This window comes from Natator depressus, chromosome 2 (assembly GCF_965152275.1).
Source record: "Natator depressus isolate rNatDep1 chromosome 2, rNatDep2.hap1, whole genome shotgun sequence".
Lineage (NCBI taxonomy): Eukaryota > Metazoa > Chordata > Testudines > Cheloniidae > Natator > Natator depressus.
Window position 1 is genome coordinate 192,852,543 of NC_134235.1, and position 25,962 is coordinate 192,878,504.

Below are 25,962 nucleotides of genomic sequence, written 5' to 3' on the forward strand. Positions count from 1 at the left end.
ACAGCTACTTAAATGACCTGTTCATATCTAGTAACAAAACACATGGCTACTAGTGTGGTGGGCATTCTAGAAATCTATCTAGAGAATTTTTTTTAGTCATTTAGTGTATAAATCTTTTATGTGCTGCAAATCTTCATTTTTGCAGGTAACTCATTTCTTTACTTGACTTTACAGAAAGGCTGTGGCTATCATCTTGATCTGCTCATGGTTGGTGTTATGCTAGGGATATGTTCAATAATGGGCTTGCCTTGGTTTGTGGCTGCAACTGTCCTGTCTATAAGTCACGTCAATAGCCTAAAAGTAGAATCTGAATGCTCTGCCCCAGGAGAGCAACCTAAGTTCTTGGGAATCCGGGAGCAGCGCGTGACAGGGTTAATGATATTTGTTCTGATGGGCCTTTCTGTGTTCATGACCTCTGTTTTGAAGGTAAGAGATAATGGTTGTTCTAAAACATAGCATGTTTTATATTTTAATATCATTATTTACTATTGGATAATATAAGCAAGTTTAATATACGAATTAAAAGAAATCCACTTTCATTTTACAGTTGTCATTTTAGAGTTAATAGAAATGATGGCATAGATGAGAGTAAAAGACATCTGAGAAGATAGAGGTTATGATAAACACTCGTTCCTTATCTCAAATGCTTGATTACTTAAGACTCTTTTCTGACTAGTTATTTTTCAGTTTTCCAGGCTCAGGGTTAACTTGTGGCAGGTCTGTACCCTAATGCAGCTAAGGCAGAGGTGGGCAAACTACAGCCCATGGGCCACATCCGGCCCGCGGGACCGTCCTGCCCGGCTCCTGAACTCCTGGCCGGGGAGGCTAGACCCTGGCCCCTCCCCCGCTGTCCCCCTGCCCTGCAGTTATGCCACCGTGTGGGCAGCGTGGCTTGCACCCTCCCACTTCCCAGGCTTTCCAATAAGCTTGTCCTGCTGCTGGCATGGTAAGGGGGCAGCGGTGTTGGATAAGGGGCAGGAGGTCCTGGGGGGCAGAGAGGGGGCGGTTGGATGGGAGGGGGCGGTCAGGAGACCGGGGGGAAGGGAGCGGGGGGGGTGAATAGGGGGTGGGGTCCTGAGGGGACAGTTAGAGACAGGGGTCCTGGAAGGGAGCGGTCAGGGGACAAGGAGTGTGTGTGTGTGGGGGGTTGGATGGGTCAGGGGTCCCGGGGGGCCTGTTAGGGGGCGGAAAGTGGGAGGGGGGGTTGGATGGGTCAGGGGTTCTGAGGGGGGCAGATAGGGGGCGGGGGCCAGGCTGTTTGCAGAGGCACAGCCTTCCCTACCCAGTCCTCCATACTGTTTCGCAACCCCGATGTGGCCCTCAGGCCAAAAAGTTTGCCCACCCCTCAGCTAAGGGAGTGAAGGAAGAGGAAAGATACGATAGCTCTGTACAACTGCTTGAGTGGCAATAATGTAGAATAGGAGAAAGATTAAATGTACACTTCTCAAGGAAATGATTCTATAAAAATGGCATTGTGGTATTTCATGTTTGTCTCAGTTATTTACATATATTGTGTTCTCACTATTCACACAATATTGTGTTTTGTCTATTTAGCAGTCTTGCAAACTCACTTTGGTATTGGAGCATCAACCTCAATCCTCTCTCTTCTATGCATCGCCATGCATAATAAAGGTTCTGCAGGTTATATTAGGGCCTCAGTTCACATCTGCATTATCTCTAAATTATTCTTTCACTGCTTACAGTGATAGAGATGGCCAGGAATTTTTCAATGAAACTAAAACTTTTCCCTGAAATCTATCAGTTTTGATGAAAATGCGAGCGAGAGAGAGACCTCCCCACAGACTAGGTAATAGCCTAGTGTATAGGAAACTTGCTTGGAATATGGGAGACCCTGAATCAGGCAGAGAAGGGACTTGAACCTGAATCTCCCACATCCCAGGTGAGTTCCCTAACTACTGGTGTGTGTGAGGGCGTCTGTTTTTTTCCACAAATTTTTTTGAACATGTCAAAACCTCAACATTTTTCATGAAACAGAATTCTTGTTTTCTGACCAACCCTATTCATATGGCTTTAAAGTATTAGAGGTTGACCATGGGTGTTACAATAAATAATGGTCTTAAAGAAGAAGTTTTGATTAGATTATAGGAAAATATCCAAACAAAGCAATCTAACAATGGGAAAGCCACCAAGAGGTCACTAAGGCACTATCAATGGAAACATTCAAAAACTGATCCTCTAATACTCTTAACAGAGTATTGTAGAGAAGTAAAGATGCAGAAGATTGGTATCTGACCTATATTGTTTCTTTAACATTTCACAAATTCTAAACGTTTAATGCCTGATTTTTATGAAACTCAGTTGTTCAGTTTCCATGGAGCCAAAGGCAGCTGGAAACTAATAATGAATGTCTACTCCTTGTGCAATACTCCATCTAATTTTCTTTTTAATTTAAATGGCTATTGCCTTTCCCTTTTGCTTCCAACTACCCCCTCTCCCCGTTATGCTTGGCTGTAAGCTGTTGTGCTGTTGTTCAATATATTGATGAAAAGCACGTATTTATTTCTTCGTACCTGATTAAATGTAGTTGTAGTTCAACCCCAATGAAATTTCTTAGTATGCCTATTTAATAGGAAAATGTCCTCACTGTGAGCCACCCCACCATATATAATGAACATGGCTTGGGCACGATTCATGATTCTGTCTCTCTGTCAAGTTTCAGTAAAGGCCTGTGTTCAAGATTAGTTGTAAGATGCACATGTATATCCTGGTTGTCTTCAAAGCATTTAGAACTTTTCAGTATAGTCAACTGGAAGGGAAAGTCAACCTTGACCTATATCCTATAAAATACTCTTCATTAGAATATATGGGTTATAAAGGCCTGATCCAAGGCCCATTAAGTCAATGGAAAGATTCCCATTGACTTTTGTAAGCTTTAAAGCAATCCTTTATCAGAGCAAAATATGGCGTTGCAGAATTTGAGGAATGGATAGTTCAGGAGATTTTAGAGACCTTTCATTTCACTTGTGTTAGCTGGATTAGTGACCAAAAAGCAAATATCATATGATAGCATATTATGTGAAATAAACTGGTGGTCTCAATCCATTTCTTAGCAGATGGCTGTCTGTATTACATAAACCAAATTATTTAGTACTAACTGGCACTCAGGTTGCAGTGTCAGACAGGCCAAGGATTGATTGGACATGCAGACTTTTCTTAATCCTAGAGGCAGTCCCTTTCGAACATGGTTGAAGCACAGTGGCAAACCTGCCCTCTTCCTTGTTGCTGCCATGTTCTGTATTTATTCTCTGGTTAAATAAGGGACTTCGGACTCTACATATGTCAACCTAGCACTGAAAAAAAAAGAAAAAGAAAAATTAGATCCCTTCCTTTAAGCACCTTCCATTAACCTGGACTCCATATTTTACTATGTAATTCTATAAATGCAAACTTTTAACTTTGTTTTTCCCCCCTAGTTTATTCCAATGCCAGTTTTGTATGGTGTCTTTCTTTACATGGGAGTATCTTCACTAAGGGGCATCCAGGCAAGTTCCATTTTTATTAAACAAGCTGATTGCTTTTTTTAGAAAACATTTTGTACTTGATAAGGCTACTAAAAAACCCACTAAATTTAAATTGTCTTTGCCTGGAATATCCTTTCTATGAATAGAAACATACCACGTGCTCAGGGTAAAATTGCAAATATGATCTGAAATCAGTTGCTTTGCATCAAATGAAATGGGAACTTTAAAATGTCATTTTATTGAAATGTAAGTAAAGGTACAATGTATTGTCAGATTAGGATGTAGAAACATGCACTGAGCATTATGTCTGGATAATTGCTCTTATTTCTGGGACACTTAAATTCTGGCATGTGTTCTTTCACTGAGCACTTGTTGAACAATATGAAATCCTTAAATATTGACACCCATTTTCTAAAATACTAAACAAGTAGTGACTTAAATCAAATATACACTACATTAATGCATTTCATGTATCGGCTGTAAAATGAAGGAATCTTATTTTTAATATTCCCAGTGTCTTTAATTATCCTGTCCACTTCTACATGGATAAAATCATTAACTGAGGATGACTTTCTTCTCAATATATAGTTTTTTGACCGTATAAAGTTGTTTGGAATGCCTGCCAAACATCAACCTGATTTGATCTACCTCCGTTATGTGCCACTCTGGAAGGTCCACGTCTTCACAGTTGTTCAGCTCACCTGTCTAGTTCTTTTATGGGTGATTAAAGCCTCTGCAGCTGCTGTTGTTTTCCCTATGATGGTAAGTTCTTTCCCAGCATCTTCGGGAATCTATTAATTTTCCAAAAGGGTCTGTGTATGTATCTCTTCAGGGTTTATTTGCTGACTAAAAAAAGGTTATAGTAAAAATCCTCCTTTTTGGAAGCCAGTTATGATTTCTTTCTTTTCTTTAAAATAAACATCAGATTTAATTGAAAAGCTGTAGACTTGGTAAAAATTTGTTTTGTGGTAGTTATCTCAATGGTCCATCTGTTCTTTTAGTAGTGAGTCAGATCTGTTTTTTTGAAGTTATGATGTGATAACCTTTCTATGAGTAGAAAAAATATTCTGTCCTTGATTTAAGAAGCGGATAACGTATTAGCGTATACATATTTTTATTTTTCTGACATTCATATAAATATATTCTAAAGGATTCTTCTTATTTCCTGAAAGGTGCTAGCATTAGTTTTCATTCGTAAGCTCATGGACTTATGTTTCACCAAACGAGAGCTTAGTTGGCTGGATGACCTTATGCCAGAAAGTAAGAAGAAGAAAGAAGATGATAAAAAGAAAAAGGCAAAAGAGGTAAGTGTACAAAAGGCCAAAAGTGAGTTGAAAGTTGCGAGAGGAAACTGCTACAGAAAACCTAAGCAAATACCCTAGTATTTAGAAGGCAATGTAATTGGCATGAAATTAAAAAAAAAAAAAAAATAGTAGTTTACATTAAATAAACATTAGGTTTTTATATCTAAAGTACTCAACATTTGGAATTCTCTGCCTTAGGAGTTACTGCCAGAATCTCTGTTAGGATTCAAGGAAAGAATAGGACAACTATAAAGATATTAATGGTATGGAATTTGATACCTAACTGTGGTTCAGTGGATTTTTCAAATTTGGCATCAGAAGCAATGTCTACCATGACATACTGGTTGTGTTGGGATTTTCACCAGTCTCTAAAGACATAAGGTGACACCCTGTCCCCAGTGAAGTTAATGACAGAACTCTGCTGACTTCATTAGGGCTAGGATTTCATCCACTGCATGTGACAGGGCTGTAGTTAAAACTGAATAATAGATACTTTTTTACCAATAATTTTGCCTGTATAATTTTCCCCATTAAAATTTCAGATAAACTAACCCTCTCATCGCCAGTTCCCTAACAAACCTTTTAAATATATCATTAGAGGTTCTTATTTACCTTAAACATTATTTAGCCGAGGGGAGGGAGAGAAAACTATCTCAGGGAAGTTCCCCCTGCCACCACAATATTCAAAGGTAAATGGGTAATTTTTCCTACTGAATTGATGAAAATGTGTAATACTCAATCTCCTTGGCTTGGGCTAATTGTTCTTTCTGCTTCTTGAGTAATTTTATGTCATGCATGTGACCTGCAGGAAGCAGAGCGAATGCTTCAGACAGTGGACAGTGAAACTGTACATCTTCCATATGAAGGAGGAAATCTCTTACAGATTCCTGTAAAGGCCCTAAAATACAGGTATGATACAACTTACTGCTTTTTTGAAATTTGGGTTTTTTAAATCGCTTTGTATTACATGCAGTATTTATATTTTTTGCTTTAATTAAATAAACATAATTGACATATTTGAGTGAACAAATTTACATTTAAGCTTGTGACTCAGGTAGCTGGGGAGGGCTTGGGGAATGGGAAAGAATTGAAGCAAATCTTGCCTTTTATGATATAGGGGCTTGTATGTCCCCCCCCCCTTTTTTTTTTAAATAATTGCATTTTAATAATTCATTTACATAACCATCTTGAACAGATCAGATGACTCAGTTTCGACCAGCTGTTCACAGGGTGAAGAAGCTGTTTTGGTCAGTTCTTGTCTATAGAATATTTGTGTGTTACTATGCATGGCTAATGATATGAAATGTTAGGTTTCGTTTAAGTATAGTTAACTAATGGCATTAGTTGAGCAATATGTTTACCAGCTGCTTTGATTTATAAAGTTGAGGTCTAAAACTGTCTTTTGCAGATCATAATTTTTACACTTTTTTAATTATAAGTTTGCACACATAAAATAGTTTTCAGATTATTAAACTGGAACCAGAGCAATTAAAAATAACATGCTTACTATTTGGATAAATTATCTCAGTTTTTCTCTTGCTGAGAATGAGCCTTATTCCCCACTGTCTTACATGTTGTGGAGTCATAGCTGAAGAAAATGGGTTTGAAATACTACTGTCCTGATAAGATAGAGTTTCAAGCCTACTTTGCATAGGTATGAATAGATCCATAAGGTGCACGCTAGTGGAGAATCAGGCAGTGTCTAATCATTCCTGTAAAGGGACTGCATTTGTGGGAGGGATTGAAGAGGGGGGGAAGAGTGGCAAAAATGACTTGACTGAGGCACTGTGTCCTATCTGTATAAATACTTGTTTGGGGGTGTGGGGCACATAAAAAGTAGATTTGAGCAACATCTAGATTATTGGCAATCTAGCAAATATCACCTGATTTCAAATGCTGGATCAGCAGGAAAAGTTGACAGTTTAGGTCTTCATACTTCATGATATAGGTCACTTCAACCTCAGTTCTTTTTATCAAATTCAGAATAATAGTGCCTTTATGCTTTCTTCCCTGATTATTTCCTGGGTACTGGTCAGAACAGTTCTGATCTCTGAAAGATGTCAGCCTTTATTAAAAAAAAACAAAAAGTACAACTTATTTTTATAATTCCTAAACAACCCATAATGGATTTTTGAAAGATTAAAGGAAAAGATATTTGAGAAAATGAAGTTTCTAATTCATATTACAATGGGAGGGAGTCACATACTTCAGAGCTTCTGTAGGCCAAACTCATTGTATACAGCAGGGGTTCTTTGCATTCCACCCCACAACCTCTCTGTGTGCCACACTGCCATTCCCCTCTGTTACAAGGACTCCCTGCAACTCCTCCCAATCTTCCCCATGCCAGGGGTTTTGTGTGCTCTCCATACCCCCCTTCCTCTCTCAAGAGGGTCCCCCCCCATGCCAGGGGCTTTGCACCCCTTTTCCCAATGCCAGGGGCCGTATCTGCCTCTCCTTCCCCCATGCTAGGGACTATGCGCTTCCCTAACCATACCATGGTCCCTCATTCTGCCCCGAGCCAGGGGCGGTGTGCTCACCATCGTGCCCCATATCTCCCCCTTTCCCCCCCAACATTAGTCTGGGAGATAAGTCTGTCAGGGTGTCATCATGTCAGACTCCACTGGGAGGCTGGGTGGAGATGAGGTATGGGATTGTTATGCTAGAAGGGCATTAAAGATGGTGCAGTTGTTTGATCTATAGATAATTGCAGAGGTGCATGAAGCTATGGGTGTGTTAATCAGATGCCAGGGGCTCCGTGTGTCCCATGTTCCCCCTTTTGATTTTCTGATTCTTCCCCCAAATCAGTAGGGTTCTGGCAATTGATGCCTAGAACATTCCTTGAATTTTTGGAATTGATAGGATGCTGTGTTCAAAAGTTACTATGTTACATACAAACAGTCCTAAGCTGCTACGACATGGGAGACCACCCAGGATTTGGTGTTCTAAATTTCTGTTTAACTGCATTAGGGTGATTTTTACTTAAAATGTCACTTGTGGCTATGTAAGTGATAACAGAAGGCACTACTGATGTGAACGGTATGGGTGACAAAGTTAATGCTTTGCAAGGTATTGAGTACTAACCAAAAAGTATGTTTGTTCTTCAGCATTGATCCCTCAGTTGTAAACATATCAGACGAAATGGCCAAAACTGCACAATGGAAGGCTCTTGCCATGAATACTGAGAATGCCAAAGTAACCAGAGCTAACCTGAGGTAGCTATAATTACCCACTTACACATTTTCTAACTGCAGTTTTGTTTGTGTTTAGCAGCTGTTGGCTGTGAAAATAGTTTGTTTTAAGAATGTATTTTCTATACCTTGAAAATATATGGGAGAATATATATTGACATCTTACTTTCAAGAGACACTTGAGATTCTGAAAACCTTCTTTTTTTGGTGATCTTTACCAAGAGGTTATACAGTAACTAGTGTCATACCTGCTATGAACCCTTTTAATTAAAATGTAAAAAGTATTGTCTCATAATTAGAAGACCTTTCCAGTTTGCTTGAGATATGTATGCTAATCTGAAAGGGACTTAGATTACGAAAAGTTTTATTGGCATGTGTTCATAAAGGATCTGAGTATCAGAAGGGCCTGGGAGCTGCAGGTGCTTAGTACATCTGAAAATCAGATGCTAAAGCTAGTGTCCCGTCCCCAGCAAAACAGCCTCTGCGTGGCTTCCCTTTTCGCTGGCCCTATCTCCTGCACTCAGAAAGGATAGAATTAGGAATTGATGGGTGAGGTGTTGCATCATCTGTATACTCCCCATGGATTTGCCCATTGTGGAGATGGAGGGGGTGGAGAGATCCTCAGGAGGATGAATCCACTGGCTTTATGGCTGCTTTCTGCTGCCCTAGGACCTTGTTCTGTTTTTTGCTTTCTGATTTTTTAATCCCTCCCTGTCTTCACTAACCAAAACTTGTGTCTAATTTTAAAGTTTCAGTGGAAAAATAAGTTTGTTTATTTCAATGGAGATAAAACCATTGAAATGGTATACTGGAATGTTAGGGCTCTATGCAGCCATGAATTCTCTGTGACTGGACTTGCATGCTCCATGATGGCCAACAGCCTCTTTGTCATATGGAGTTAGTTTTCATCCCTAGGAGCAATCGCCTAATACAAACTACATTCTGAGTGATTACTCCCAGTATTCTATTGGAGGTTCTTCCTTGGTTGGCTGAATCTCAGTCAGGCCAAAGGGAGATAAAAACCCAGCGACTGCTTATAGGAAAAATGGGAGCTAACACAGCACACTCCATTTAGATTGCTAGTGGGAGGCATTTTAAAATTCTTTTGTGGTGTTCTGCCTCTGCCCTTGTCAGCAACTCTGTAAGGGAGTTATCCCTCTCTAGGGAGTAACTCTTCAAGTTTCATGCTCTTTAAAAGGATGACTCCTGAGAATTAATAGTTGACCATCTCTCGGGGGAGAGGAGATTACTTACACACAAACTCTCCTCCTCTTTTTCCCCTCCGGTCTTATCTGCAGTTCCCAGGCAAACAGCTAAAATATATTTTGTTGTTGTTTACCACCACCATTATCATATCAGCTAGGACTTCATTGTGCTAGTCGCTATACAAACACAGAATAAAAAGATGCAATCTAAGTATAAGACAAGAGACAAAACATGGAGACTGACAGATAGAAGAGGGAGTATAAGGAAACGAGGAGACCAATATCAGTCAGTGTGACAGGCAGTAGGCTCAGTATACCAGCAACCTGACTATTGTCAAGTTTATTGTAGGCATGGCTTCAAAGGAGAGTTTGAAGGAGAGATTTGAAGGAGGGTAATGAGGTAGCTTTGCAGGTGTTTGTAGGGAGCTCCTCCCAGATGTGAGGTGCTATCTGGGGAAAAAGAACACAGGTGCTTGTTTGAAAATTTAACAAGTGGATGATAGAGGTTGTCTTTGGCTGATGTCTGCCTGTCAATACTGAATGAGATGACATGTTGACCATGAAGGGCTTTAAAATTGAAGACAAGTAGCTTATGTTTGATGCAGTAGAAAAGCAGGGGAGCCAATGGAGAGTTGCAAAGAGAAGGGTGACATGGTCAAAGTGATGGGCCAACAGCGTTTTAAATGGATACAAGTGGGTTAAGATTGCATTTTTCAAGGCGGGAGAAAATGATGTTGTAGTAACTGCGATGATGAGAGTAAAGATGTGTGCATGGATAGGAAATGCCACATCTTCGAGAAGTCATGCAAAAGAATCTGCAAGATTTAGATGTAGCCTGGATATGAAGACCTAGATGTGGTCAGTTGAAGATGATGCCCAAGTTGCTGGCCTCAGTGACTGGTATTATGATGATGATGTCCACAGTGGTTGAGAGGGATATAATGGGAAGGGTTTGGGGGAGAAGATTGAGCTCTGTTTTAGCCACGTTGAGTTTGAGCTGACAGCTAGATGTCCATGAGGAGACATCATACAGGCTGTAATTTTAGTTTGGGTAGAAGGAGACAGATCTGAGTCATAAACCTACAGATGGTAGTTGAATATGTGTTTGTGGATGAGATTATCCAGAGATATGATGTAGAGGGAGAAGAAAAGGGACCAAGGACAGAGCCCTGTGAAACTCCCACAGGAAGTTAAATGGGGGACGAGGAAAATCCTCTGAAGGAGTGATTAGAGAGGTAGGAGGAAAACCAGGAGAGGACAGCCACAGAAGCCAGGTGAGGACAAGATTTCAAGAAGAGCATGGGCTACTGTTGAAGGTGGCTGAAAGGTCAAGGAGGATGAAGATGGAGTACTGGTTCTGGCATTTGGCTAGAAGGAGGTCTTTGATCGGAATGGTTTCAGTGGAGTGCAAGAGGTGGAAGCTGGATTGGGAGAGGGTCTATAATGGAATTGGAGGAGTGGAACTGCAGACAGTAATTGCAAACAGAGTTTAGAGATGAAATGGAGATGGGGAAGTGGTGGGAGAGGCAAGCTGGGGTCCAGGATGGGTTTTTCAAGATAGGAAGGACTGAAGCATGCTTGTATTGAGGGGAAAGAGCGAGAGAAGAGTGAGAGGTTAAGGAGAAGAGTAAGGAAGAAGATGAGTCAGTGTGAGTGATATCAGGAAAGGAATGAGGTCACTGGGCAAGGGGAAGGATTAGAGGAGGAGAGCAGATAGGCTTCTCATGCTGTCGAGTATCTCTGGCAGAAATCCCATGAGGGGACTGACTTCTTCCACTACACATTCGTGTTCTCCTCCTTCAGGTTTCTTATCTTCCTAACTAAACAACTCTAATTCTCCAATTTAATTCAGCCCCACACCAACAATTCTGGTTGCCTTTTCACCATCTTAGACTCACTCCTCAAACTCTCCCCTCCCCTCCTCCTCTTTTCTCCCCCCACAGAATCTTGTCAATTTCTTCCAAGAGAAAAATAATAAAATATTATATGGCCTTCCCCTCAGCTTGTCTTGCCTTCCCCTCCTATAACTTTGTCTTCCTTCTCTCCCTGTCACAGATGCAGAATGTAAAGTTTTATACATCCAAGCATTTGATTCATTTATTTTTCCCTTTGTTGGTATCACTGGATTGGTTGGTCTGCTGCGGAATCATCTTTCTTCCCCACCAGTCCATATAGATATTTTCAGATTAATAAGGCTCTTATAGGATGTATTCTACAGTCTTTCATTCAGCTCTGTGGTGCACTCTAGGCCAGTCTGCTGCTCACCTAAAGGACTGATATTAGGAGGCTCACTCTTAATTGAGTTAATGCCTTTTCACCACATTTACACCAAAGCTCTTTGATTTTTATTTTTTCCAGTTACCCTTCTCTCAAATCTTTTGAGGAGCTGGTCTGTCTTTTTTCTTTTGGAGTCTAGACAATTCTTCTTTTCTTTAAAGATGCTATCCTCAGAGTAGTCTTACTCATGCTCACAATCCAGAACTACCAAAACTTTCAAACTCTTACTATTCAAAGCTTTCTGGCCCTCTCAGGTAGTGGCAGATGTGAGACACTCCCTTTATTGGTCATATGTTGTTTCCCGTCAATGCCTCAATAAACTTCCAGCCAGTTCCTTGATCATGGTCAGGCAAGAAGTTCTCAGAGAAGAGATGCTTGAGATCTCCCACCATAGTCACTCTGGCACTGCTTGACAAACAGCTCTACTTTCAGGATGAGTGATTTCTTCCTTTCATCCCTGACCCTCCAATCAGCTTCCGTTTAAATTAGTTTGTTTCTGTTTTTTGATTCTCCAAGCTATGTGGCTCCTTTATGCAATAATTATAAAAGTGTCATTGGCCTTTTTTTTTTGGTACTGTCTATTGTAATGTTTTTCTATTGTGAGATAACATTTGATGCCCAAGAATAAATATCTTGTGCAGATGGTGTCTTTAAAGAAGGAAAAATACTTATTGTACTTCTGCATCAAAGATCTCATGAGATTGTCACTCAGGCACTTGTTTACCTTTGAGTTTGATGGTCCTGTGCTTGATGTTATGGGTTTCTCCTTTTGATAGTTACAGTTCTTCATGCATCACTTCGGATGTTGTTACACTTACATTTCAAAAGAAAATATATTAATTTTTATGGTACGAGTTACTGCAACATCCTTTTCTTTGGCTTTGACAAATGTATTCTTGCTCAGTCTCATCCATTCAGAATGCTGCTGCAAAGATCCTTTTCCCTAGCTCATTGCTTTGACCATATCACCCCTCTCTCTGCATCCTCTCTGTTCTGTATGTGTTAGTGTGAAAATCCAGTCACTGTAGAATGGCACAGTTAGCCATCTGTAGTTTTTCGTATTGTAATTCAACTAGCGAGCAGGTAGAGTGGCTGTTGCTCTTGTGGGAGACATGCACATAAAGTTAGTGCCTGAAGATACTGAATAACCAGGAAATCAAAATAAATTAGTTTTTTTGATTTAATATCTTATTACATGCAAAGTATAAAGAATTTAAAAAAAAACCTTTAAAATGTAGCACAACAAATCAAATATGAAGCTAAGATTACAGACCAATTCTGTGTATCATACATAACAATAAATGAGTCAGATATCAATCCAAATAAGGACAGGCTCAAAGGAGCAGCTGTAAATTAATTAATTAATTAGTAGAATAAGAAAAGAGGCTAGCCTAAAATTCAGCAAGTGCATTAAGGACTTGTAAAGCATTGCAACTTTGCACTGTGCTCATGCCAAATCAGTTAAATCCAGAGGTGTAAATGAGGTGTTCCCTTCCAAAATCATCTCTGCGCATGCCTGGTTTCCTGATTCAGATGACTATCAAGCATACATCTCATATTTTTAATCCAAAAATCTCTGCACTTGCCAGTCTGTGTCTGTAATAAAGGAGCAGAAGAGTTAGATGTCCTGAGAATGCTCTGGCCACATTCTTACCCATAAAATTGAGAATGCTTGTTGCTAATTTTAGTTTACTCTCCTTGCTTTTCCTGAATTAATTTGAAATCAGCAGTAACTCCCTTTTTCTGCTGCATATAGGTATCTCTAAATTACAATCCCTTTCCAACTCTAGTTAAAATATTTCCAAGAAGTTTATTCTAATTGCTAAAAAAAACCCAATATCTATTACAATTAGGCTGCAATAGTAATTAGGCAACTAATTAACTAATAGCAATTAGGCAACAATAATCGCACAGTAACATTTAAGAACTGTTTTGGTAAGCTTGGAAGGACTGGTCAAAAGGCAGCACATCAGAGTTCAGGTCTTTGATATTGCATACCCGAGGTCAACTGTTCCTCCCAAAAGGAATGAGACTGGAGGAGGTTGAGAATGTACCTTGTATTGCTCATCAGTGACCCTTCCTTTCCAATTACCTGATATTTGGAACAGTATAGGTAGTAATCATGCCATCTTTTCCTGTTTCATCAAATCCTAGATTTCTCCTTTCCATTGAAAAGGGATAATTTTCCCATTGGGTAGTCTAAAGTTTAGAATATGTTTTTAGTAAATAAATGTTACAATCATCTGAGCCCATTGCATCCTCCTTCCCCGCCACCGGTGGATGCTGTTTGGACTCAACCGCTGGATCCCACATGCTCAAGGCTTGCTGGGTCTGATTAGAGATTAGGCATTGTCTGTCCCTTTGTCCCTGGGCACACTCTTGGGGTACAGATCCTTTGTCTAGCACCCCTCCTTAGAAATGGGACTTCACAATCCAACTGCATAGGCATAGAAACTAGTGCCAGCCTTCCCAAGCTTATTCAGTAGGCTTGCATACTCTGAGTTCCATTGAAGCTGAGGACCATACAGTTTAACCCTTTACAGTTTCCTTCCTCATGCACAATGTGACAATGAAAGCAAGTAACACAGAGACTTTTCAAAGTAACTTCCAAACCAGTCACATTTCACTCAGACCAACCACAAGAGAGATACTGATTTAAGAAAAAATAAAAGTACCTTCATTCAAACCCCTGCCTCAGTTTCCTTACCACTCTGAGAGCCCTTTGGGCTTTGATCAGTGTCTTCTAGGGAACCCAAGATCCTTCCTTTTCTTCCTGCACAGTTTGCCTTCTGGTTCTTGTTGATGATAAAAAGGCCATTGAAAAGACCCTTCTTTTATAAAGTTCCAGTTCCCCTTGCTAAATGACTGCTCTGAGCTGCTTGAAGTTCTTGTCAGATAAACTGTTGCTTAGTCATGACCCACCTGAGAAAGGACTACTTTGGGTGGCAGCCATCTCATTGTTCATGGGGTCTTTTATTTGAATAAAAGACAGTTCAGGTGAACAACTCCTGATTGTTCTCCTTTGCTAACCCTCTGCTAGGCACAAGCATTTCTCCAGACATCTCCTGGAATCCCAATCCAGTATGGAGGTTAAAAAGCAAAAGTTTAGGCACAGTACAGTTTTACAATCAAGATGGTGTTCACAAAATAAATGGAATTTGCAGATTGATATAGATAAATGCAGACATATACTAATCCATCACAAAATGTCTGTGATATAAATGGAATTTATGACAAATGTTTCTCCCTCAACCCCCACACCTCCAAAAAACCAAAACACTTTTCCCATTTCCATATAATTAACAAAACTGAACTTCCCTGAAAATAATTATATGATGTAGATACTATTGTTTGGTACACATTTTACTGTTGATACATTTAAATGGCCAAATACATCATTTTCTGATAGGGCATATCACAGTTCACAAGAATCTTACGGTCAAGGTTGGAATGCAAGAGCAGAATGGTATGCAAAATTTTACTTTTAGGTTTGCTGCCTTTTCAAACTAGTACTGTGTGTACGAGATTTTTATTATAAATGTATCCATCTATAAAAATCTCAAACTTTGGATGCTTGCATGCTAAAGTTTGGAAGTGCTTGGCTTAATCTTTTTGTCAGTTTTTTTGGAGACCATAAACCTTTGTCTTTGCCTTCAACAGCCCTGAGAAACCAGAAAGTGTGCAAATAAGCATGGAAGATTCACCTGTAATGAAGTATGTGGATGCTGAAACATCATTATAGAACGAAATCAAGGGGAATTATATATGTGTGTGTTTGTATATGTATATATGACTGTAGGATATCATACCATTGAATGGTGATTTCCATGTTTCTTTAAGAAGTATCACGCGGACTGCAGTTATTAGCACTGTAGATACTATACGTGTATAATGAGATGTTCATACAAGTAAGATGGGTGGTGATCACTCCTCAAATATTTATTTTATTGGAAATTTTATTTTCATTTTTTAAATAGGAAGATTGAAATGAATGCATATTCTTTTTAGTAATCAATATGTGCATAAATGTCAAATCAGCTTTTGCTGATAATTATTGGTCCACATTACTTAGTATGTTGTAATACGTCTCTGTTGTAACTTCTTCTGCTACAGAATTTTGTTTTCAGTGCAGGCAATTACATTTGAGATTTTTTGCAGGGAAAGCACAGATTGTCAGGTTCCATAGAACAAATGTTAATGTGCCATTACATAAACTGCATATTTGACTTTTCTCCACTATATGATGATGATCTTTCTGGATTCTGTGATTCATATTTCATGGCATTGGCCTTTCAGCCATAAACTGATACGTGATGCAGTCCTTAAAATATATGTAATGCTGTTCCATCCCCTTGTAAAAAAAAATCTATTCTTCAAATCCTATTATATTACTCAGTAGCAATACGGGTCCTCTTTAAATGTAGTTTTAATTTCAAATCAGTATTTGATATTTCTGGAACCTCAATGTTTAAGTAATGTAAAATGGATCTCTAACAGAAATAATTTAGTATGTATTTGATTTGGTTGATAACTATTTATTAGAGCTCATTACATTATAGTCTTGAACTCTTAGAGAGATGTTTTCCTCTCCCTGTGCATGCATAACTTCTGTTGACATTAATGGAAGACGCCACATTCTCAGGAGACTGGAGCCTTTCCAGCATCTCTTGTCCTCATCAGAATGTCTTTTTCTTGAATCAGGCTTAATTCTTTTTTTAATTTATAAAGTATTTGACTAACTTATCAGCAGTTGGTTAGAATTCTGAAATAGCTTTATGACCAGTATTTTATGGATTACAAATTACCTTGGGTTTTGTGTTTACAGTTATGATCCTTTCCATTGTAAAGGGCATATTTGGTAGCATATTAACCTTAATTTTTAAAAAAAGTTTTATTTATTTTAATTGGTATGAATCTTAATGCTGTGTAAAATAAATCTGAAAAAGTTAATATTTGTATACTAAAGTAAATTTGATTTATTGGGGCCCTTGGACATTTAGATATTTCACTGAGAATGCAGTTGTTGTGTTCCAAGTTATTGTACTGGTATCTCCAATCCCTGCAATGTTTAGTGTGAGCATTTGTATTTGAGGAAATGTTAAAATTTTATGTAAAGATCAAAATCTTGATCACTTACCTGTTTTCACTGTTGATGTTATTTGCCTTATTCTTTGGGTTTTTTGGTGTTACTTTATTTTCTCAAATGATTTATCTAAATTTTGAGCTGCTAACAGAATTTGTTAAGCTCGTAATAGTTTTAAGTACAAACTACATATATTAAAAATAGAGGGCACTATTTTCAAAAGCACTCACCTTTGGCTTAATTCTGCTGCTCCCTTTGAAGTTAATGAGAGTTTTACCTTTGATTTTATGCTTAAACTCTCATTAACTTCAAAGGGAGCAAAGTTAAGCCAAGGCAATGTTTTTGAAAATACCACTCAACATGGAGTTGGGTGCTGTCAATTTGGGGTGAGGATAATTTTGCAATAAAACTAAAAACAGTAATTGGGTATGGTGGAAATATTGCTAGTGGCATTAAAGTTATATTAAAAAGTTAAACTTTACATACATTACCATCCCCTTTAATTGTAATCATGATATAGTAAAATGGTGCTGCTGCGGTTAGGCTGAATTCCAGGGGAAAAAATAAGTTTTTTGACACAAACATCAATACAAAGCAGTATGAGTAATGCTGTGGAAACTGACATCACAATAATGGCTGAAGTCAGTGCAGACCTTATTTGATTTTGCTCAATCAATTTGACTAATATTGAGTCAGACACAGTATAGGTATTGCTTCATTCCTGGGTGTTTGTATGGCCTGTTTCTTAGCCTGAAGATATGCTCCTTCAAGGAATATGTTTTTTCCTCTGGTTGAAATAAGATGTACACTAGAATTATGGCTGTCTCTCCCAAATACTCCTCAAACCTCACAAACAATGAAGTCCATGTCTGCAAGTCAACTCTTGACTGTTAAGTATCTTCTTTCTGATACAGTCAAGAAAGAGAATAAAAACTCCTCTGCCAGTGTATGTAGCATTATCCACAGTGCTTTTTTACTTACTGGTCTTCCTTTAGCATTTTATTCTTCCATGTCCACAGCTGCACAACAATTTCCAAAGACCCAAAACCGACATCACAGGTCTTGAGATTTTTAACCCTTTAATGCCAGAGTTTAGGGTCTCATGACACTGAACATTTTGCATCTGGTTTCCATTGCCAAAGGGTTAATAAGTTTTGGCTACTTTACAGGAAGTGGGTATTTTTCTATTTAAAGTAAAAATTTGAAATCCTCTTAGAATCACAGTATTCCATGGATTCTGTTGAATAATGTAAATAATTAATCAGTGCCAGAAATACCATAACTTGCAAAGTTGTTTACATTTTGTTCCAATGTTCTTGGTTAATAATGTGTTATATTCTCACTTCTTTTTAACCACTGGACATCAGAATCAGACCTGGTTTTACGTGCATAAAAACCCAGTGGTAACTTGTGTTTAAGTAATTTACTGCTTATTTTTTACTTTGTATAAATGTTTCCTTCTCTGCATTAAAAAATCATGTATACGGTTAAAGTAAAATAGTGAACGACATAGTTTCCTGTACGTATATATATATATAATTGTTCCCTTAATAGGTATAAATGAGCAGTGGTGATTACTGTACACTGATTTACCTTGGGGTAAAACGTAAAATTAAGCCAATATTTTTCCATTCTAACAGTAGAATAAAATAAACAACCCTGCACTTTTTTAGATGCCTTGTTTGCCGGGGATGGAGCTTAATGCTACTGTGTATCTGGCTGCAGAGCCACCTCAGGAAATTCCTTGTGATCCTTTTTAATTTATTTATAAAGATGTATGTTTACATAAATATAGGTCTTAATTTTGACCACTCAATTCAAATATCTCCTGAAAGGTCTCATTTACAAAGCAGTCATTTTTAAATATTAACTTTACAAAAACTCATTTTTAGTATTTTCTTATGTATTACAAGAAACACATTTCTAATTCTGTTTTAGATGTGCCCAAGTTAATTATACTTTCCTCTTTGTTTTAATGTATATGTTTTTTAAGTAAAAAATGCAAAATGTTCCAGGTTGCCAAGTTTATCTTTACAAAACTTGTAGGACGGAATTCAGAGCACTAGTGTTTTGTTTTTTTTCAGCCAAACGTATTAACTATTTCTCTTACGTTTAATAAAACCTCTCCCAGTATCTTTCATTTCAAATGCATTTGTATGTGTAAACAGTAGTTTTCTAACATTTGCCCTTTGCAAAGGCAGATTCAAAGTGCTATCAAATATAATAAATAGGTGTAATGTAACAGAGCCTGTAGCATTATAAAGGGTTATATATTGTACATAAATTCTGTAAATGCATAAAGTAACTTAATTGGTTCATACTGTTTTAAATTCACAAACGTAGAATTTGTAAACCATTAACACCACATGTTGATTCTAATTTGCTTTTGTTTCATATGGTTAGTAATTTAATGTTTTAAAATTACTCCTCTAAGTCCCATCCGTTATCTAGCATAGTACTAGTGTGTGAAGGGTGGCTTGTTTATATCAACAGTAATTTATTTTATAGAAAATAAATTTAAGACTAAAAGCACACAGTTTTGAGTCTATGAAAAAGTAGTGTTCGACATGCAAAACAAATTTGCCTAGTGATTTTAATTAAAAATGAATTTTATTTTGTAACTTTTTTAGTAAAATTGTCAACTATAGGAAAAACTTTTAGTTGGAATTGATATTAATCTAAAGACTTTTTCATATTGAATTTAGTACATATTGACACTTATTTGGAGTTCTTGGAGTAATGTGTCAGACATCCAGGGTTTTTCTAAATAACGACTTATTGGTAAGAGATGACATGGCATTTATAACCATATTTTTCCCTTCTGTTGTTGATACGTGATTCACATTGTTTTTCTGTGTCTTCCAGTGTTCAGCACATTTAACTGAACAAAATTTTTAATTTTAGTATTCATTATATTTGGTCACTTGAGATGTAATTACATACAATTCCAGCTTTTTATGACTGCTTTTCTAAATAAAACAGTAATGCTTTTACTTTTATAATAAAACCCAAAGCAAGTTAAACATTATTCCAAATGGAGAAACAATGTTTTAAGTTTATATAAAGTACACAAAATTCTCTGACGTCTCTAATGTAAAAGATCCAGCCTTTGTAATTTGTTTAATTGTGATTAGAAGAAAGTTATTTTTTGTAATGTTTCAAAAAGTTGGCAAAAGCAATAAAAATCTACTGAACTGAATTAAATGTTTTAATTTCTACTTCCATGCAAATATGCAAATGTCAAGTACAGGATTAATGGCACTGGTATAAAGCTGTTCCAGTCTCTCTCTTGCTCTCTGGTGAGGGACAGACAGCCTTGAAAAATCATGTATTGCATTTGCTAACATTTGCAGACTTTTATGATTTATGGGATGATGTGTGCTCTATTTGTCTACACATGAAATTTATTCTGGAATAGCTGTTCCTGAATAGCTATTATAGAATAACTCCATGTGTAGACAGGTGCTAAGTATCTGAGCAAATGATCTGTATCTGTTGTGCTGTAAATGTGACAGAATGATTCTGTAAGTATTAAATGTATCAATCAAAACTGGATTAGGTGTGTTAAAAGGAAATAACCAAAATTTCCAACCGAATAACCAAAGACTCTGGCTTCCAGGGAAGGCAGGTTTCTTCTGCTTTACAGTGTAGGTTAAATTTCAATACAGTTATTAAAAGCATGCCTCCACATACCACCACCTTCCATTATAAAGACTTGTTTTAATTTTAGCCTCTTTATGAGTTGGAAAACTGGTGTGGATTGAAAACCTATGTAGATGCTGAAGGGAAATAATGTTTCCCCAAGTTTTCTTTTGTTCGAGTTGCAGGTCCTGTACCCAATCATTTCAACTCAAGGTTTTGGTTTTTTTTTAAACATTTGTCTCATTTTTTACGATTTGTCTTAACTGCTTGAACTAACTGTATGGAAATTTTAAAGACGGTAACGCCTGGTAGGCCCGGAGATGGCTGTATTTAAAGGCAATAAGTTGCAAGTAGCAATAATTATTAGTGTTTTAGAGCGGACCCCTTTGGGGCGCAGTCCCGCTCTGAGTGGGATTTTTGTGCCTTGGTTCAGCGGGAGCGGGTCAGAGCGCTTCCAGCGGCGGGGAGCCGAGTGTCGGAGAGGGCGAGGGGCTGTGTTGGGAAGGGGACGCAGCCCTTGCTCCTCCCAACACCCTGCAGTCCCCGTGCATGCCGCCCCCGGAGCGCTGAGGCGGCCGGAGCAGACGGGGCTGCCTCCCTCCCCTTTCCGAGCTCCCGCAGTGGCAGGGCCGCTTCGCTCCTGGGCCCCACCTGGGGGAAGCCGCTGCCCCTTCTGGTTGCGGGAGGCCCTGACCCCCCTGCTTGGAGCTCCTGGCCCCAATACAGTGACCCCCATTCCACCGAGTTACTTGGCCAAGCTCCACACAAGCGTTGTTGTGACCATGGCAACAGCGGCGGCGTTTAGCCGTCTCTATGGTGCCCGCACCTCGTAGCATGGAGGACAGCGATTGGCCGGGGAACTCGGCGTCTCTGGAGGAGGAGTGATCTGATTGGCTGCGAGGCTGTCAGTTGATCAAAAACAAATTCGGGGGCTGCGGCGAGAAGAGAGGGGCCCGGGGAGCGCCGGAGCGTAGCGAACAGGGGCTTCCCCGGGGGCTAGACCCTCGCCACCTCCCGCCGCCGCGCAGTGAGTAGGCGGGAGCCCGCTGCCGGGTTGGGTAGGGTGAGGGGCTCCGGGGCCGGCCACAGGCGGGTGACGGGACCCTCACAGCGGAGCGGGCCCCCCTCCCCCGAGAGAGGTCGGGCAAAGCGGCCGCCGCCGGCAGCGGGGCTGACCCGGGGTGCGGGTCTGCAGGGACCGGTGTGTCTTGGATCGCAGGGAAGGTGGCGGGTCCCAAAACAGGGAGGTCGCTGCCCCGTCCCTGCTATTTGCGAGTCCTGGGACGGGGATCGAGGCCCCCTGAAATTGGGCTGGGGGAAGAGCCATCAGACCCAGTCCACAACTGAACACCGGGGGCAGCCTATGAAACGACAGGGACGGCGGAGAGATCAAAGGAAAATCGGGGATCCGGAGGGGACACCCAGCAGAGAACCCCTGACAGCATCAGCTGCTTCTCCCAGATCTCTGAGGTGTCAGACGTCTGCCCAGAGGTCTGGTAGGATAAGGGATGCCCCTGTCCCCGCTGATGGGGGAGGGGGCACCCGAGGGATTCCCTTCAGTTCTGAGCCCCACCTCACCAGAAATGTATTAACAAGTTTTGAGGAATGAGAGGGACTTGGAGAATTTAAGGTTAAATACACAGTTTCTGTACAGCGTTTCAAACCGGGTTTGAAAAAGCAGCAGGGGAAAAAAAGCAATCTGATAACTTTTTGCAATTAACCCCTTGAGAATATGTACAAACTCAGTCTGAGCAGTCTAAAAAAATAAAGTAACATCAGCAAACTCAAGGGAAGATATCTCCGAGGTGAGGCAGACCAGCTAATAGAAGATAACACTGCTAAAATAGACATTCCATAATACTTTTATCTTCTAAACACAGTCTAGTTACGTAGTTCTGCCCCCATCCGACCCCAAATCCCTGTTATGGAAATTGAAAAGGGACCAAATCATTGATGCTTTAATTTACCATCATAATTTCCAAAACCTGCCAGTCACCAACAGCATTCCCCAAAAGGTCTGTCTAATAGTTAAAGCACAGAAAATGGATTTAAGAGAGTTGGATTGTTATCCCTTCTCTGTCACAGACTTGTTCTATAACTTTCTCCAACCACTTAACCTCTTTGTGTCTGTTGCCACATCTGTAAGCAGTGGTTTACCAGGATAGACTCAGGCAGGATCTGGGTCTTGAGCTGGATAAATGTGCACATAAACCCACAGTGCTTGGATTGAATTATTTGTATGGAGGGACACTGTCAAAGAATGTTGGATTCCACCGTAGGAACTGTGGAGATTGCTTTGGAAGAGCAGAGAACCAGCAGTGCCATGAGCATATTGATTTGTTATGGGAAATCTAGGCCTGTTTAGGCTTAGTCCTTAGCTGGATTTAAAATTAAAAAGGTTATAGAGCAGTTTTTAAACTAAGGGCTGGGGGAAAGCCGACAGGTGCGGAGGAGCATGTGGTTTGGACAGAGGCATCCCATAGGGAAGGATCTATTAATGGAGATTCTCTATGTCCCTGTAAGGAGGAGAGGGTGGAAGATGATAAAATACAGGTAGGATCCGATGAGAAACAGTCAAATGAAAAAAGTCCCATTCAGTTACATCATGTAATGGCAGACAGCTAAAAAGTGACACTTTTTTAAAGTGCTTATATACAAATGCTAAAGTCTAAATAATAAGATGGGTGAACTAGAGTGCCTCATATTAAATGAGAATATTGATACAATAGGCATCACAGAAACTTGGTGGAATGAGGATAATCAATGGGACACAGTAATACCAGGGTACAAAATATATCAGAAGGACAGAACAGGTTGTGCTGGTGGGGGAGTGCCACTATATGTGAAAGAAAGCGTAGAATCAAATGAAGTAAAAATCTTAAATGAACCAAAGCGTACCATAGAATCTCTATGGATAGTAATTCTATGCTCTAATAATAAGAATATAGCAGTAGGGGTATATTACCGACCAACTGACCAGGATGGCGATAGTGACTCTGCAATGCTCAGGAGATTAGAGAGGCTATTAAAATAAAAAACTCATAATAATGGGGGATTTCAACTATCCCCATACTGACTGGGTACATGTCACCTCAGAACGGGATGCAGAGATAAAGTTTCTTGACACCTTAAATGACTGCTTCTTGGAGCAGCTAGTCCTGAAACCCACCAGAGGAAAGGCAATTCTTGATTTAGTCCTAAGTGGAGCACAGAATCTGGACCGCTTGGTAATAGTGACTATAATATAATTAAATTTAACATCCCTGTGGCGGGGAAAACATCACAGCAGACCAACATGATAGCATTTAATTTCAGAAAATGGAACTAAACAGAAATTAAATGGCACAGCGCAAAAAGTGAAATCCCTGCAAGCTGCATGGAAATTTCTTAAAGGCACCATAATAGAGGCTTAACTTAAATGTATACCTCAAATTAAAAAACGTAGTAAGAGAACCAAAAAGGTACCACTGTGGCTAAACAACAAAGTAAAAAAAGCAGTGAGAGACAAAAAGGTAGCCTTTAAAACGTGGAAGTTAAATCTAGTGAGGAAAATAGAAAGGAGCATAAACTTTGGCAAATGAAGTGTAAAAAGTGTAAAAATTGGAAGGCCATAAAAGAATTTGAAGAACAGCTAGCCAAAGACTTAAAAGAGTAATAGCAAAAACATTTTTAAGTACATCAGAAGCAGGAAGCCTGCTAAACAACCAGTGGGGCCACTGAACGATCAAGATGCTAAAGGAGCTTTCAAGGATGATAAGGCCATTGCGGAGAAACTAAATGAATTCTTTGTATCGGTCTTCACTACTGAGGATGTGAGGGAGATTCCCCAACCCGAGCCATTCTTTTTAGGTGACAAATCTGAGCAACTGTCCCAGATTGAGGTGTCATTAGAGGAGGTTTTGGAACAAATTGATAAGCTAAACAGTAATAAGTCACCAGGTCCAGATGGTATTCACCCAAGAGTTCTGAAGGAACTTAAATGTTAAATTGCAGAACTACTAACTCTAGTGTGTAACCTATAATTTAAATCAGCTTCTGTACCAATGACTGGAGGATAGCTAATGTGATGCCAATTTTTTAAAAGCGCTCCAGAGGTGATCCCGGGAATTACAGGCCAGTAAGCCTGACTTCAGTACCAGGCAAACCGGTTGAAACTATAGTAAAGAACAGAATTGTCAGACACATAGATGAACATAATTTGTTGGGGAAGAGTCAACATGGTTTTTATAAAGGGAAATCATGCCTCACAATCTACTAGAATTCTTTGAGGGGTCAACAAGAATGTGGACAAGGGGGATCCAGTGCAGTGTACTTAGATTTTCAGAAATCCTTTAACAAGGTCCCTCACCAAAGGCTCTTAAGCAAAGTAAGCTGTCATGGGATAAGAGGGAAGGTCCTTTCATGGATCGGTAACTATTTTAAAGATAGGAAACAAAGGTAGTTATAAATGGTCAGTTTTCAGAATGGAGAGAGGTAAAGAGTGGTGTCCCCCCCAGGCTCTGAAATGGGACCAGTCCTCTTCAACATATTCATAAATGATCTGGAAAAAGGGGTAAACAGTGAGGTGGCAAAATTTGCAGATGATACAAAACTACTCAAGATTGTTAAGTCCCAGGCAGACTGTGAAGAGTTACAAAAGGATCTCTCAAAACTGGGTGACTGGGCAACAAAATGGAAGATGAAATTCAGTGTTGATAAATGCAAAGTAATGTACATTGGAAAACATAATCCCAACTATACATATAAAGTGATGGGGTCTAAATTAGCTGTTACCACTCAAGAAAGAGATCTTGGAGTCATTGTGGATAGTTATCTGAAAACATCCACTCAATGTGCAGCGGCAGTCAAAAAAGCGAACAGAATGTTGGGAATCGTTAAGAAAAGGTTTCAGAGTAGCAGCCGTGTTAGTCTGTATTCGCAAAAAGAACAGGAGTACTTTTTGGCACCTTAGAGACTAACCAATTTATTTGAGCGTAAGCTTTCGTGACCTACAGCTCACTTCATCGGATGCATCTGAAAGCTTATGCTTATGCTCATGCTCAAATAAATTGGTTAGTCTCTAAGGTGCCACAAGTACTCCTTTTCTTTTTATTAAGGAAGGGATAGATAATAAGACAGAAAATATCATATTGCCTCTATACAAATCCACGGTATGCCCACATCTTGAATACTGCATGGAGATGTGTTTGCCCCATCTCAAAAAAGATATATTGGAATTGGAAAGGGTTCAGAAAAGGGCAACAAAAATTATTAGAGGTATGGAATGGCTTCTGTATGAGGAGAGATTAATAAGACTGAAACTTTTCAGCTTGGAAAAGAGACAACTAAGGGGAGATATGATTGAATTCTATAAAATCATGCCTGGTGCAGAGAAAGTAAATAAGGAAGTGTTATTTACTCCTTCTCATAACACAAGAACTGGGGGTCACCAAATTAAATTAATGGCAGCAGGTTTAAAACAAACAAAAGGAAGTCTTTTTTTCACACAACGCACAGCCAATCTGTGGAGCTCTTTGCCAGAGGATGTTGTGAAGGCCAAGTCTATAACAGGGTTCAAAAAAGAACTATATAAGTCCATGGAGGATAGATCCATCAATGGCTATTGGCAAGGATGGTGTCCCTAGCCTCTGTTTGCCAGAAGCTGGGAGTGGGCGACAGGGGATGGATCACTTTATTACCTGTTCTGTTCATTCCCTCTGGGGCACCTGACATTGGCGAGTGTTAGAAGACAGGATACTGGGCTAGATGGACCTTTAGTCTGACCCAGTAGGGCTGCTCTTA

The 25,962-nt window shown here is 39.5% G+C and overlaps 2 protein-coding genes across 2 annotated transcripts in view; both read left to right on the forward strand.

Moving 5' to 3' along the window:
• Nucleotides 1–19,842, forward strand: part of SLC4A7 (solute carrier family 4 member 7) — a 160,834-nt gene extending 140,992 nt beyond the window's left edge. Inside the window, exons 21-27 of the mRNA XM_074945637.1 lie at nucleotides 175–426; nucleotides 3,435–3,503; nucleotides 4,071–4,244; nucleotides 4,655–4,786; nucleotides 5,595–5,695; nucleotides 7,891–7,998; nucleotides 15,117–19,842. Coding sequence (XP_074801738.1) covers nucleotides 175–426; nucleotides 3,435–3,503; nucleotides 4,071–4,244; nucleotides 4,655–4,786; nucleotides 5,595–5,695; nucleotides 7,891–7,998; nucleotides 15,117–15,198 — 918 coding nt within the window. The 3' untranslated portion in view covers nucleotides 15,199–19,842. The remainder of the gene's footprint in view (nucleotides 1–174; nucleotides 427–3,434; nucleotides 3,504–4,070; nucleotides 4,245–4,654; nucleotides 4,787–5,594; nucleotides 5,696–7,890; nucleotides 7,999–15,116) is intronic.
• A 1,246-nt stretch (nucleotides 19,843–21,088) lies between these two features.
• Nucleotides 21,089–25,962, forward strand: part of NEK10 (NIMA related kinase 10) — a 171,800-nt gene continuing 166,926 nt past the window's right edge. Inside the window, exon 1 of the mRNA XM_074945638.1 lies at nucleotides 21,089–21,208. The gene's annotated coding sequence lies outside the window, so the exon portion shown is untranslated. The remainder of the gene's footprint in view (nucleotides 21,209–25,962) is intronic.